This window comes from Sinocyclocheilus grahami, unplaced genomic scaffold (assembly GCF_001515645.1).
Source record: "Sinocyclocheilus grahami isolate Dianchi unplaced genomic scaffold, SAMN03320097.WGS_v1.1 scaffold526.1, whole genome shotgun sequence".
NCBI classification, from domain to species: Eukaryota; Metazoa; Chordata; class Actinopteri; order Cypriniformes; family Cyprinidae; genus Sinocyclocheilus; species Sinocyclocheilus grahami.
Window position 1 is genome coordinate 996782 of NW_015505705.1, and position 14367 is coordinate 1011148.

At 36.3% G+C, this 14367-nt stretch overlaps 1 protein-coding gene across 3 annotated transcripts in view; it reads left to right on the plus strand.

Annotated features, from left to right (window-relative positions):
- Nucleotides 1-11695, plus strand: part of LOC107555187 (glutamate receptor ionotropic, kainate 1-like) — a 61055-nt gene extending 49360 nt beyond the window's left edge. For 2 of the 3 annotated variants that reach the window (XM_016237906.1, XM_016237908.1), the window contains 5 exons: nt 940-1157; nt 4165-4390; nt 5664-5914; nt 9135-9285; nt 11238-11318. In XM_016237906.1, the coding sequence (XP_016093392.1) occupies nt 940-1157; nt 4165-4390; nt 5664-5914; nt 9135-9269 (830 nt within the window). In that variant the 3' untranslated portion in view covers nt 9270-9285; nt 11238-11318. Of the gene's footprint in view, nt 1-939; nt 1158-4164; nt 4391-5663; nt 5915-6041; nt 6099-9134; nt 9286-11237 lie in introns of all 3 variants that reach the window. The other variant, XM_016237905.1, reaches the window with a different exon arrangement.
- Nucleotides 11696-14367: the final 2672 nt, after the last annotated feature.

The window sequence follows — 14367 nt, forward strand, 5'->3', positions numbered from 1 at the left end:
GGATTTATCATTAATCTGAAGGTTAAAATCTAGTGTGTGTGATGAGAGCAAAAGTAATATGAGCCCTTGATAAAAATAAAATAAATAAATAAAATAAACTGTCTGAAATCTAATCTGACCATTTGAAACCTGATTTTAATGCTCATGTGAATGTTGTCAGGGACTAGATTTATACAAATTAGGAAAGTTCTTTATTTGAATTCTAAGAAGTTTGTAAGAAAGCACATTTCTAGAAAATTTCTTAAGCTCTCAAATATATTTTTTTAAGAACATCTTAATTTTTTTCTCAAGAAAAAGATTTATGGCAGGTCTTTCTGAAAACTATTTAACTATTTATAATGAGCATGCACACTTTTTTTTAGTTGAGATTGACTTGACCTGAGTTTAGCTCTCAGTTTTGCTTTTTTAATGCACCATGGTGTTAAAAATAGTAGCTTATTATTATCTTTTAGTATATTAGCATCTTAATTATTATCTTACTATCTCAAGAGGGTCTGTTGCATTTATTTGCACTCTTTCTATAGTTTCTAGAGTCTTTCCAGGGGTTTTTTTTTGTCTTAACATTCTTAAGAAATATAAAGAATATTCTTGAGAAGTATATAATATATTCTTAAAACTGTTTTTTCATGAAGTAGGAAAATGTGAAGAAATAGTTAAGTAGAATTTTATTCTCAAGAATGTTTTGTGAATCTGGCCCCATGATTTCATGTTTTTTGCTCTCAAAACTTACGGTCTTTGGTTAAATGCACCAAAATATCAGCCAAAATTTTTGTTTAATGTCATTTGCTTGCGAAGCTGTTTTTTGTTAAATGTCACTTGTTTTTTATATTTTGTTATCTATTGCAATGACATTCAAACATTGTTCAGCATGGCTTAAGAGACCAAATACTTTTTGGGGCCAGTGTCTGTGTTTTGCTAAGTGCTTGTATGTTATTTCAGGATCTGAGCTGATGCCCAAGGCTTTGTCCACCAGAATCGTGGGAGGGATTTGGTGGTTCTTCACTTTAATCATCATATCTTCCTACACGGCCAACCTGGCTGCATTCCTCACAGTGGAGAGAATGGACTCCCCAATCGATTCAGCTGACGATTTAGCCAAGCAGACTAGAATCGAATATGGAGCAGTGAGAGATGGCTCCACAATGACTTTCTTTAAGGTAGCATGTTCTGATCTTGGATTGATGCGCCCCAACACACTGTTCACATGAGAGCTATTGAAATACAGAAGGAACAGTCAGCAGCAATCCAAACACTCAGCAAATTATCAATGTTGCAAGAGCCTGCACAGAAGGAGCCGGAGCTTTTAGGAGTACGTTTATTGGATTTCTGCTAAGAAGTAAAATCAGAAGATCAATCGTATGCATCTGTCTCTTTATAAGATACAAACTAATGCAATGGATGCAGAATCACACACAGATGAGTTATGAGTTGTGTTAACCAAAAAACATCACATCCAACAAATGTCCCCTCATACTTAGAGGAGAGTTCTACGAATAAATGACGCTCTTTGTCTTGCGTTGTTTTAGTGCCAGATTCACTAAAGAAATTATATTCTTGCAAACAGTTCAAAATTTGTGCTAAATGCAATTTGCTGATAATTATGTTTGCATTATCACGATAACCGATAACTGTTAAACGGGTCATATGATGTTGCTAAAAAGAACATTATTTGGTGTAATGAAATGTGTTTATGCGGTTTAAAGTTTAAAAAGAACATTATTTTCCACATACTGTACATTAATGTTTCTCCTCTATGCCCCGCCTTTTTGAAACGCGTCGATTTTTACAAAGCTCATCGGTCTAAAAAGCGAGGTGTGCTGTGATTGGCCAGCTATCCAGTGCGTTGTGATTGGCCGAATACCTCAAGCGTGTGACGGAAATGTTACACCCCTCACCATACTGTTGATGCCGTGTCCGGCCGGAGTGACGAGACAAAAACATTAAAATCCATTACAAATTAGGCATTTGTTGCATCCAGTGGTTTATTTAATCCAGTAATTACTGATTATAATGACTTATACTGTCGGATATCGTCCTCTTTTGGAAGACCAAACAAAGTAGTTTCACTTTCACTTTCACAACGAAAAACACGGCGGCCTAGCGTGAGCTGAGGCCGGGCTAGAGTGAGCCGAGGTGGCGGGGTCAAGAACGGCGCGCCCGGCGGATTCGACGAAGGAGCGGCAACCACATGTGACGACCCCGGGCAGGACTCCGCTTCGTCCACGGTGAAAGCCGATCCGGCGATCCACAGCACTAAGTTGATGTATTCCCTCAGCGACCAGCACAGATCAGCTCCAGGCATGACGAAGCGGATATCGTCCTCTTTTGGAAGACCAAACAAAGTAGTTTCGCTTTCACAACGAAGCACACAGCGTCTTCACTACATGGCGGCAGCGGCAACAATACTACAGTGAGAATAAAAGTTACGCCTTCTTTCTTTGCGTGAACATTTGGGCGGCGTTATGCAAATCTTCCCACATAGTGAGGTAGATATGTGGGGCCGTGTTAGAATGAGCCGTTTTAGGTAGGCGTGGTTAACTCTTAACTTTTATAAAGAATATCTCTTTGGATTTGAGACTTTAGTCTTTGCAACTTTACAGATCTTCTTTATGCACGAAGAGCTTGTAACACTCCAAAGAGAAAGGAAAAATTGAAATCGCATCATATGACCCCTTTAATAAAATGTTATAGTATTTTGTCCAAAAATGTGTATATATTTACAATACTGTTCAAAATACTGTGAAAAATATTCTAATACATTTTAAAATGTTTTTTTCCTGTAATGTCAAATCTGAATTTTCAGCAGCCATTTCTCCAGTCTTTAGTGTCACTTGACCCTTCAAAAATCATACTAATATGCTGATTTGCTGCTCAAGAAACATTTCTTGTTATCATCAATGTTGAAAACAGTTGTGCTGCTTAATATTTCTATGGAAACTATGATACTTTTTTTTTCAGGATTCTTTGATGAAAAATAGTATTAAAAAAAAAGATCCATTTAAATAGAAATCTTTTGTAATATTAAATATCTTTACTGTCACTTTTATCATTTTAATGCATCCTTGCTCAATAAAAATATTAATAAAAAATCTTACTCCCCAAAAAAAGCACTTAAACCAGTGGTAGTGTATTTAGCATTTGATATTTATTAGAATAAATATAAAAACTAGAATCAAACATTTCAAATACTACAAGTAAATTTTGCCATCACAACATTATAATGCACAGTATAAAAAAATTTATATTAATTTTGAGGTTTGCAAAAATATAACTATATGCTTAAATATTGTTATCAAATTATAGTGTTTTTAAAAATAAACTTTACGTAAGTGGTAGATGACAGCAGATGTAATCTAAAATTAATAATGGGGGAAATGAGCAGGTACAATTGAAAAGAATATATTAAATTAAATATAATCATATAATATCCAAGATAAATATTGAATGCAGGTTTTTGAACTTAAATACTATGTGCAGTAATATAACTGGTCTTTCAGTCACGTGAAATTAATTTATTCAAAGGTGACAATGGTCTGATTCTTTTCATTTTCTAGGAAGCCATCGCAGAGTCCTTGCTAATACCTGAAGCGTACACATTCACAAATCCACCTGAAATCCTCCTGAACTCTATTTACCTCCACCAATCCAGCCATCTAAAATTCCAGTAATTCCAATAATCCAGTGATCTATTTTATGAGTATGAGCCACACATATGCACCATTCATCATTTAGAGAGAGAGAAAGACAAACAAGTGACACAGCTAAAGCACAGAAGTGTGTACAGAGGCCGGTGTGAGCTTTATCCATCGAGATTGTCGGCTATGATTACATCCGCGGATATCTAGAAAAATACAGGCCTGTGGAGGTCCAAGACAAATCGAATCAGCTGTAAGAGATTTAGCGCACAGCTGTCCCATTTCCCCCTGCTGTCCTCTGACACACTCAGACACAAAATTTTGCAACTTGTCCCCTTTTGACACAGCCTAATGAGAGATCAGGGAGAACTTATCAGACTTGAAAAGCCCTTACCAGTAGCTGATGAAAGAGCAAGATCTGTAGACAAGAACTTTAAAGAATGAAAAGAAATATCGATCCAGGCAGCGTGACTCATGTCTTTAATGTTGTGCTTTTTGAAGACAGAATCAACTCTTTATTTGCTTTTAGAAATCAAAAATCTCAACGTACGAGAAGATGTGGGCATTCATGAGCAGCAGGAAGAACACAGCCCTGGTGAAGAACAACAAGGAAGGGATTACAAGAGTCCTGACCACTGACTATGCCCTCCTCATGGAGTCCACCAGCATAGAGTACATCACCCAGAGAAACTGCAACCTCACCCAGGTTGGAGGCCTGATTGACTCTAAGGGCTATGGAGTTGGCACACCAATAGGTAATGGTGCCCCATATACTGCCTGACAAGCTGTTGAGCCCCCTAACCGTACCGTTACTAGCCTTAAGCAAGAAACATGGCATCTTTTTTGTGCTTTTGGGAATTTATTATAAAGGGAAACACACTACACAACCCAACTACCGAGTTCCCAATGAGTTTGAATTGCCTTGATTTTGTTCTGTCCTGCTCATTTGCTGCATTTCATCTGTGCAGGATGGAATGCAAGTAGAATGTAGGATATCTCAGAAATTTGTCTCCAACTTCTGACTTGATGCTCCTTGATGAAATTCAGAAAATTATATTTGAAGAAACAAAACAAATACTGTTTTAAGAAAAGGTAAAGCTTGCATTTGCTTTGTAAGTGTGCGATTATCAACAGAGAAAAGTATCTCTGGAAAACATTTTCTAAACAGGTTTCATTATCAAATACTTTGGATCTTTTTAAAAAGTAATGTAATTTTTATAACACAAGTAAATTGTGGGGAAATATTAATGAATTATATATTCAATTTTAAACTTCAGTTTTTGCATTTTCCATGCATTTCAAAATATGTAGATTGTATTATATAAATTTTATGTTATATTTATACTATAACAATATGAAAAAACAATGCCTGATGACGGTTGCATGACCAAAACGTTGGTTAAAATATAATTAGCTGTGGCAGCGTGCAGAAATCATCTATTTTTTTGTTAGACTATTTACTATACTTTATTCCGATGCACTTGTATGCATCTATATGATTTAAAAGTATTTATAAAATATATATTTATAAAATTGATATATTTCTATATAAAATATAAATAATTTGGATCTTTGATTGCATTTTATTTGCTTTAACATAGGGATGCACCAATAATTATACATATTTGGATGTCCAGATATTAAAAAATACAACTTTGTCTACATAAATTAAAAATAAAACACTAAAAACTCACCAAAAATCTGTTTAGGCATCAAAACATTACAATGCACAGTGTGAAAACTGGATATTGATTTTGAGATTTGCTAAAGATTACATTTAACAGTGTTATGAAGTACTTTGTGTTTATTAATTACATATCCAATATCACTGAATTAAAATAAATAAATATAAAATGTAAAAATACTGATAAATTGGGCATCCCTACTTTAAACTTATTGGAAGTTGTGAACTTTGAACTTCAAGATGCATTCTGTTGCACTTGTGTAGGACTCTTCTCTAAACACTTGTGCATGTTTTTTTGTTTGTTTTTTTTGCGACACCACCTAAAGAACTGTGCTTCTTTGCAGGTTCACCCTACCGGGACAAGGTGACCATCGCCATCCTGCAGCTCCAAGAAGAGGGAAAGCTGCACATGATGAAGGAAAAATGGTGGCGAGGTAACGGATGCCCTGAGGAGGACAACAAAGAGGCCAGTGCCCTGGGTGTGGAGAACATTGGAGGCATCTTCATCGTGCTGGCCGCTGGTCTTGTGCTGTCTGTGTTTGTGGCCATCGGAGAGTTCATCTACAAGTCTCGCAAAAACAGCGATATTGAAGAGGTGAGTGGGAGGCTGGCGGAATGGCCCCGCGGGGTCTGAATCTTACAGGAGCTAATTACCTCACCGCTGTCACAGCTGAAATGAGCCATGTAAACACAAATGAGACACTTGCGGGATGTTTTTGCAGCAGCCCACTGGACAGGAACCTGACGCAGACTTAAAGCACATGCCGTTTATCATGCAGGTGTTCTACTTTTACATTTCTGAAACAATTTTGGTTTGCTTGCTTGTTTTGCATAACATACATAGGGTTGTGAAATCGTGCCAAAAATGTATTGTAGTACAATATTACCCTTTTGCAAATTTTATTACCTGATCTGGATGACAAAGAGCTGCTTTCAGAGCAGTTTGGCAATTTAAGCAGTGTGATGTAAAATGTAATGTGTTATACTTATATATTCCTATAGGAATGTATGTTTGGTGCACATTTCAAGTACATTAAAGTTATTCAATTCAATTCAAAGTATACACAGTTGTGCAGAGAGTACAAGTATGATGTATGTTTATATACAGTATCTCACAGAAGTGAGTACACCCCTCACATTTTTGTAAATATTTTATTATATCTTTTCATGTGACAACACTGAAGAAATTACACTTTGCTACAATGTAAAGTATTGAGTGTACAGCTTGTATAACAGTTTAAATTTGCTGTCCCCTCAAAATAACTCAACACACAGCCATTAATGTCTAACCCGCTGGCCACAAAAGTGAGTACACCCCTAAGTGAAAATGTCCAAATTGGGCCCAATTAGCCATTTTCTCTCCCCGGTGTCATGTGACTCATTAGTGTTACAAGGTCTCAGGTGTGAATGGGGAGCAGGTGTGTTAAATTTGGTGTTATCGCTCTCACTCTCTCATACTGGTCACTGGAAGTTCAACATGGCACCTCATGGCAAAGAAGTCTCTGAGGATCTGAAAAAAAAAATTGTTGCTCTACATAAAGATGGCGTAGGCTATAAGAAGATTGCCAAGACCCTGAAACTAAGCTGCAGCACGATGGCCAAGACCATACAGCGGTTTAACTGGACAGGTTCTACTCAGAACAGGCCTCGCCATGGTCGACCAAAGAAGTTGAGTGCACGTGCTGAGCGTCATATCCAGAGGTTGTGTTTGGGAAATAGACGTATGAGTGCTGCCAGCATTGCTGCAGAGGTTGAAGGGGTGGGGGTCAGCCTGTCAGTGCTCAGACCATACGCCGCACACCGCATCAAATTGGTCTGCATGGCTGTCGTCCCAGAAGGAAGCCTCTTCTAAAGATGAATATCTATGAATATCGGGTATCGGCTCCGATAGTGCCATTTTTCTCGGATCGGGTATCGGTCAGAGAGAGCCGATCCAAATCCGAGATTTATTTATTTATTTTCGATTGTGCAAATTATTCTGTGTTACTTCTGAAGCCATACAATAGCTTAATGTGAGCTACATATGAATATTTAAGTCCTTACATTAAAGTTCACAAAAACTCTTTTCTCCGCTGTGGCTGTCAGTCATTCGTTCAGACTTTAAACCCTGGTCGCGTTCTGTTACAGCAGTCAGCTCGGTAAAGCTCTCTCCAAGATCATTCTGGGTTTCCATTATACTTGATTTGTAAATACATGTCTATGATTTTGCAAAAAGGACTATCTTCTTGCCGGAGTTTAATGTTGTTTTGTTACTTGCTACCGGGTGTCCGTGAGAACAAAACACGGGCATAGAAAAGACTAAATTGTTTTTAACTTGCACAGTAACTGAAATGTAAAACTGTTAAAAGAAAGGCTCAATAACTGTTGCACAGATATAATACACTACGCATTAATTTATCTTCCCTTTGTGCTTTGCAGTTTTTAACAAGAAGCGCTTACAATGCGATTCGTGCTCATAGACTGTCAACCCTCTACATTGGATGCTGAGTATATGATTAGCACAGATATATTTTCACTCACAGAACACTCCGACTGAGCGCTTCAGAGTTTCACTCTCCGTCAAGCGATCTGATATTTTTCAGTTCATTTGAATGGATGCGCAGCGCACCTGTGTTTGTGTATTTGGCGTAATGTGTTTCTAGTGTGAAGGCGCACGACTCGCCGTAGCTTTCTCTCACACACAAAGAGCGAGAGCGAGCGAGAGTTTACATGACATGCAGAATTGATGCGCTACATGTAAATGATATACTTTGTTGTATTTTCCTGTAAAAATAACAGTTCCTTTGTAATTCTTCAGCTTTAGAACTGCCGGGTTTTCCTGTAGTGGGCGGAACTAATGCGCTAACGACAATCTCATTGGCTGGCGCTCACTAATTATCGTTCCTGTTTAGATTTCAGCGAATCAGTTCGAGCAAACGCACACAACAATATTAAAAGATACACACTCTCTCTCTATGTATATATATATATATATATATGCACACACTGTATACATTGGCTGATGTAAACATGTTACAATGGTAGACACTGTAAACAAACTTTGTGGTCACAATTATGAATATGTGACTACTGATATAAACCTTGTATTTTATATGTACAATAAGCAGAATAATTGCAACATAAAGTGGAGGTAAGATTGCAAAGCATGAAGCTCGAGTCAAGTCCGAATCAAGACACAACCCATTGCAACGCGTTATGACAATGACGTCTCAGAAAGTCTGGCGGCAGATAAAAGTAAACAATAAATGAATGAGAGATCATTACAAAAGTGTGCATCAAATAAACTGAACACGGAAGATCAAACATGTGTGCTTTGCCTAGAACAGACCTGGTTCTCATGCGCCACACATGCACAAGATAAATTGCATTTGCTTCAATATTTTTTAAATATATGTTTTAAAAAGTTAAGTAATTATAAACAAATTAAAAGATTCAATTGCATAGACTTGTATGTATAATATATGTATGATTTGCATTTGCACATTCTACTTGAAATACAAAAAAAAGATCAAATTAATCACAAATTATTAACAGCCCTAGTTTAATTTTCTCAGTTGCCTAAGGGTATTTTATTTATATGTTGCTTAAAGTATTACTTGAGTATCAACGGTTAGTATTGTACCAAAGACAACATTTTGGTACTGATTCAACATTACTGTACATTAACTGAATGCATATTTTAGCATCATTTTTATTTTTGTTGCATGTGAATGCTGTTTATATTTTGCTATCACATTGATCATTTGCATGTTTACTGATCTTGTCCTGCTTTTTGTCTTTCTGTTCTATTTTTATCATTGATCTGCATGCACAAGGCCTTCTGTTTCTTTTACGGAGTCCAATCCCAGCAGCTGCAAAGAAGCGATTCCATCTCCTCCTCTGGCACGTCCTTATCAACAGATTTAGAGAGCGGGCGGCTCCTCAGGGATGACATATGTTCTTCGTGTTAACCACACACTCATATCTGTAAGGGCTGTGTGTTATTTAAAGAAATATAAACTCCTTTCCCTCATTCGCCCATCCACTGGTTACTTCCAAACCATCTGCCCAAACCCTTGACCTTAATCCAGCACCCATGTGGCTCAGAAATTTAGTATGGTTTTCAAGGAGATGAAGAACACTTTAATTTCTCATTGCACCCCCTGTCTGCAGACAGATAAGAAATAGAGTGCTCTCTTGAAACTTTTATTTACTGGTAGAAGCTATTCAATTATGGCCATTCGCAGCACTATTTTAAGTGTGGACCCTCTAGATTTGATGGCCTAAATTCTGCCTTTCATGTTTTAATTTCTCCCTTAAAAGATCGGCCCACACAGTGAGGGTAATGATAATTATAATCAGGGTTATGATAATGATCTGTTCTGCTATACCCCACTGATTCTTGAGTACAGAGACAAAACTGGCTACAAAACAGAAAAAAGTTTGTCTAAAGAAATTATTTTAGATGAATCTATAATGTTCTAGTGTCTATTCAAAATATGTGCTTTTACTTGCCAATTACTCAAGATTGGTCAAGACTGTCATATAGAAAATAATATGAGGATTATTTACTATAATCATTGACAAATCTAGCATTCACTTTAATAAATTAGAATGTAGTATATATATATATATATATATATATATATATATATATATATACGTGTGCATATTTCTTAAATATATACATGTGTGTGTGTGTGTATTTATTTACATTTAGTCATTTAGCAGACACTTTTATCTAAAATGACTTAAAAATGAGGACAATAGAAGCAATCAAACCAACAAAAGAGCAATAATATGCGACACATAGCAAAAAAGAAAACAAGTAGATAGAATAGAAAAAGAATATAGAATGCTAGTGTTAGAGGGTTTTTTACAAACAAAAAGGTTTTACATATAAATATACACATTATGTAAACACAAACTTTTATTTTGGATGCGATTAATTGCGATTAATCGATTTGACAGCACAATATTAAGTAAATTCTTAATAATTAAAACTACTATTTAAAATGGTTTTAGGAGAGTGAGTTTAATGTCAATTTTGATAATGAAATAGTAATGTTAATGAAAACGTTGTGGAAAATGTATTTCCTGTCTCAAGAATCAGTGAACTCCACTCTTTCACTTCTTTTTTGTTCCATAAACACCTGACTATGATATCATTCTCTGGAATGTAATTAACTTTAGCTGTATTTGGCAGAGAAAAGACATCAAGAGAAGAGTCTTCATAATGACTTGATTAAATATTGATGCCCTCGAAAAGAAAGAACAATTAAAAAGTCTTAAGATTACCGTGTCTGAAATTAGCCCATAGGATAACCATAATCAGCCGGGAGCGAATTATCTGCCTCCCACATCCCCGGTGGCGTAGAGCTGTGTCTAGAGCTGTGGCTTTCATGCCTTGAACATCTCATTGCGGACAAGACCAAGACTGGTAGAATCTCTCTGAAACAAAGAATTCTGCGTTATCACAATAGAAAACGGGCTACACAGCAAGTCAAATCTATTGCGTCCATGCAATATAAACCAGATCTTTCTTCCGAAGAGGTATAGGGTGGCAGCTATCTCGTGAGCACAGCATAACATTCACCATATTGTCCCAACCCTGTTCTCACTCTCCACATCAATTTCATGCTTTTTCTACACTATCCTTATAACTAAAAGTAGCAAAGAGGCCTAAAAATAGAATGAAAAACAATTAGATGGAATGCAAATAAAAATCCAAGCAGAAAGTCCTGTTTTATTGCTGTTTTTTATATATATCATGTTTTGCAGTGCAGTGACACTATAAGCATCACATTCACTTGAATAACCAAACTGGACTCTGTTAAGACTGTGTGTATGTACTGTAAGTGTGTCTGTGTGCATGTTTGTGTGTGTAGAGAGACTCACGCAAGCCCTCGTGTTCTTCTTTGACAGTGTGTCTCTTTCAGTGCTGTGATGGAAGACCTGGGCATATCCCTCAGGTGCCACAAGGCGTTGAGGAAGAGAGGCAGACACAGAGGAAGAGCCGGCCTGTCTGGAGTCTTATGTAACCACAAACGCATCCAGAGGAAAGAGACAGTGGCCTAGATCCACCTCCAACAGCCACACGAACAAGGAGCAGCTCTGCTTTTGACGTACCTGCCGGTGAAATCAATCTCTGAGGCTGTTTGTTTTTTCAATCAATTGTTTATGTGCTTTTTACTCATAAATTTGCAGGTTTTTATATTAGTATTATGTGGATTGTGTTGGTCTTGTGTTAAGTACACAGGTAATATCTGAAAATGAAAGGAATTATTTATTTTGAGATATTTATTAAAGTACAAGCACATTGCATTATACGGTAGCATTTTCTTGTGCTGTCCTTAATGTAATAAATAAAAGCGTACATTTTTTACACACATTTGGGCATTTATCTTTTTCCAGGCGTTCTTTTATCAGTGACTCAGGTTCTATTAATTGAAGCATTATATAACAACAGAAAATAACAGAGAAGATGCTTCTAATCCATGACTGTTCCAAAGGGAATGTAGCCATGGTTGTTTCTCCATTACTTTTTCCCCATTTTGACCCTAACAATTTAAAACGTTCTGCCTGCTACACACAAAGCGCCTGCTTCGAGGGACTGACCGAAGTATTCTCCCTCAAACTGAGGCACAATCAAATAAAGTTCAAAGGTCAGCCTCTGCTTCAAGAGCTACCTGCTCCATGACCCAGACAAATTACTCTCTGAAGATGAAATGCCTTTTCGCCCAAAATACATCAGATGTGTCTTGATGCATATCAGAAAAGATAAGACGTTCCAAGATGAGGGCGATCATCTTGATTAGATTTTTGTGCTCCAGATGAATTTTCTCAAAGCAAAGTGTGGCTTAAAAAAACTATACATACATACACATATATATATATAGAGAGAGAGAGAGAGAGACAACTGGACATGCTGGTGTCCCTGTTATACATATCAGCCATGTCTGGACCAGAAAGACAATGCATTTTCTAGCTCAGTTTTGGCCTCTGGGAAATTTAGACATGAAAGATGTTTTGTGGTGTTTGTGAGTTTGAGTTTGTGTACATGTGAGGGGAAGCTCGTGGGCTATTGGCAAACATACAGATATTATAGCACTTCAGAGAGACTGAGGGCCATTCACACTTAAGAAGATAAGGACTGCTCGGGGTTGTTTGGGCCTGGCAGTCAGTTTCAAAGCCCTCAGACTTTGAAACATGTTAGGGCTATTGAAAATGACTTTCATGGAGTCCTTGCTTTAAAAGCAGAAGCTATTATCATGTAGAAGTAGAGTTCAAATGCTTCTTTTTTTTCAGAAAATCTTAATATTTGGTTTGTCACAATGTCACAAACTTACTGATTAGTGGACTAAAAATATAGTTCTGTGTCTATTTTCACCCTAGAAAATTAATATTCTAACTGCATGTTATAGATCTTATTGTGAGATCTTTTTTTGTTTGTTTTCGATATCGTATTAATCAAAATGTGGCAACTGGACCTTTTGTAAACAACAGACTTCTCTCTGGCGACGTATGCCAGACTTCTATTTTATTAAAAATATTCAAATTAATAAATAAAATAACTAAATTATATATGTGTGTATATATATATATATATATATATATATATATATATATATATAATATTCTAATTCGTATATAACTGATTCCAAGATTTTTGTTGTCTCAGACTTCTGTAACCCACTGTATGTTAATGTGTCTATCTACATGAAGAGAATCACCTTATCCTCGTAAATAATTTGTTTGCTCGATTAAGATCAAGTATATGATATCAGTACAATGTAACAACATCTTAGTCATCGCTGAGGGTCAGATCGATGTCCCCTGATAACAAATGTGATCAGCTTTAGTTAACAAACCTTGCAGATCTGATTCTTGTGCTACTAAGTGCCTCTGTGATGATTAATAGCAACATCACATGAGAACAGAAACTATATGGTGTCACTTTCACACTAATGACAGATCACTCTCCTGATTTATGGTTTTATGCTAATGGGAGCTGTTTTGGGACAGCGATATATAAGCTATTTTTCTTTTCTTTTTTTCTGTGATGTGAAGCCTGCATTTAAAGTGTAATCTGACAAACACCTTGATTCATTTTGAAATGAAATCTTTAGTTTAAAAGAGAGGAGGAAATTGCTCTTCTGTTTCAAATTCACCTGTTACTTCACAGACAGTTCTGCTCCAACTCTGTCTGTTGAACTGCTTGGCAAGACCTATGGGACGGTTTATGTCAAAGCAAACACTGAACGTGTTTTTTTTTTCAAGCGAGGTTGAGAGGAAGCAGTGGGGAGAGAGAGAAATAAAGAGAAAAAACGTCAGGTTGTTCCCCAGTGTCATGCATAAACGATTCGTTAAATTAAGTCAAATTAACTTTTTTTACAGTGTATGCAGGCTGAACTGTAATTCAAAGTCTGTTTTCCAAAGAATTGTGCAAATTCACTAAACCAGGCCTGACATTAATCAACTTTCAATGAGTAATTCACTCAAAAATATGAATTCTGTCATGATTTACTCACCCTCATGTCGTTTCAAACCTGTATAACTATAATACCACCACCTAATGGACTGGATGAAGCACTGAATAGCGTACAGGAAAGCAATGGCAGCTCCTACAATTTTACTGTTCCGCTAATTAAATATCGAGTTGTTTTTAACCAAAATCAATTGGAGACAGTCATAACGTGCTGCCATTTAATTGAATTCACCCAACCGGATATTCATTGAATTTCTCTTCCTCCAAAAGATAGTGGGTTTGGAATGACATAAGAGTAAATGAGTACATTTTATTTTATTTTTTATTATATATTTTTTTGTATTCTTTTTATTTTATTTTTTATTTTATTAGTGTGTATATTTTACTGTGTGTGTGTGTGTGTGTGTGTGTGTGTGTGTGTGTGAACTATTCCTTTAAATTATATACAGCATAGTTTCAAGCTAGATTTTATTAAGCGTGCATTATACATTGGTTAACAATTAATCAATAGTCTGCATGGCTTATATGATGTCAGATTGGAAAGATATTTTCAAAGAAAGAGTAACTTGTTGATATATTGT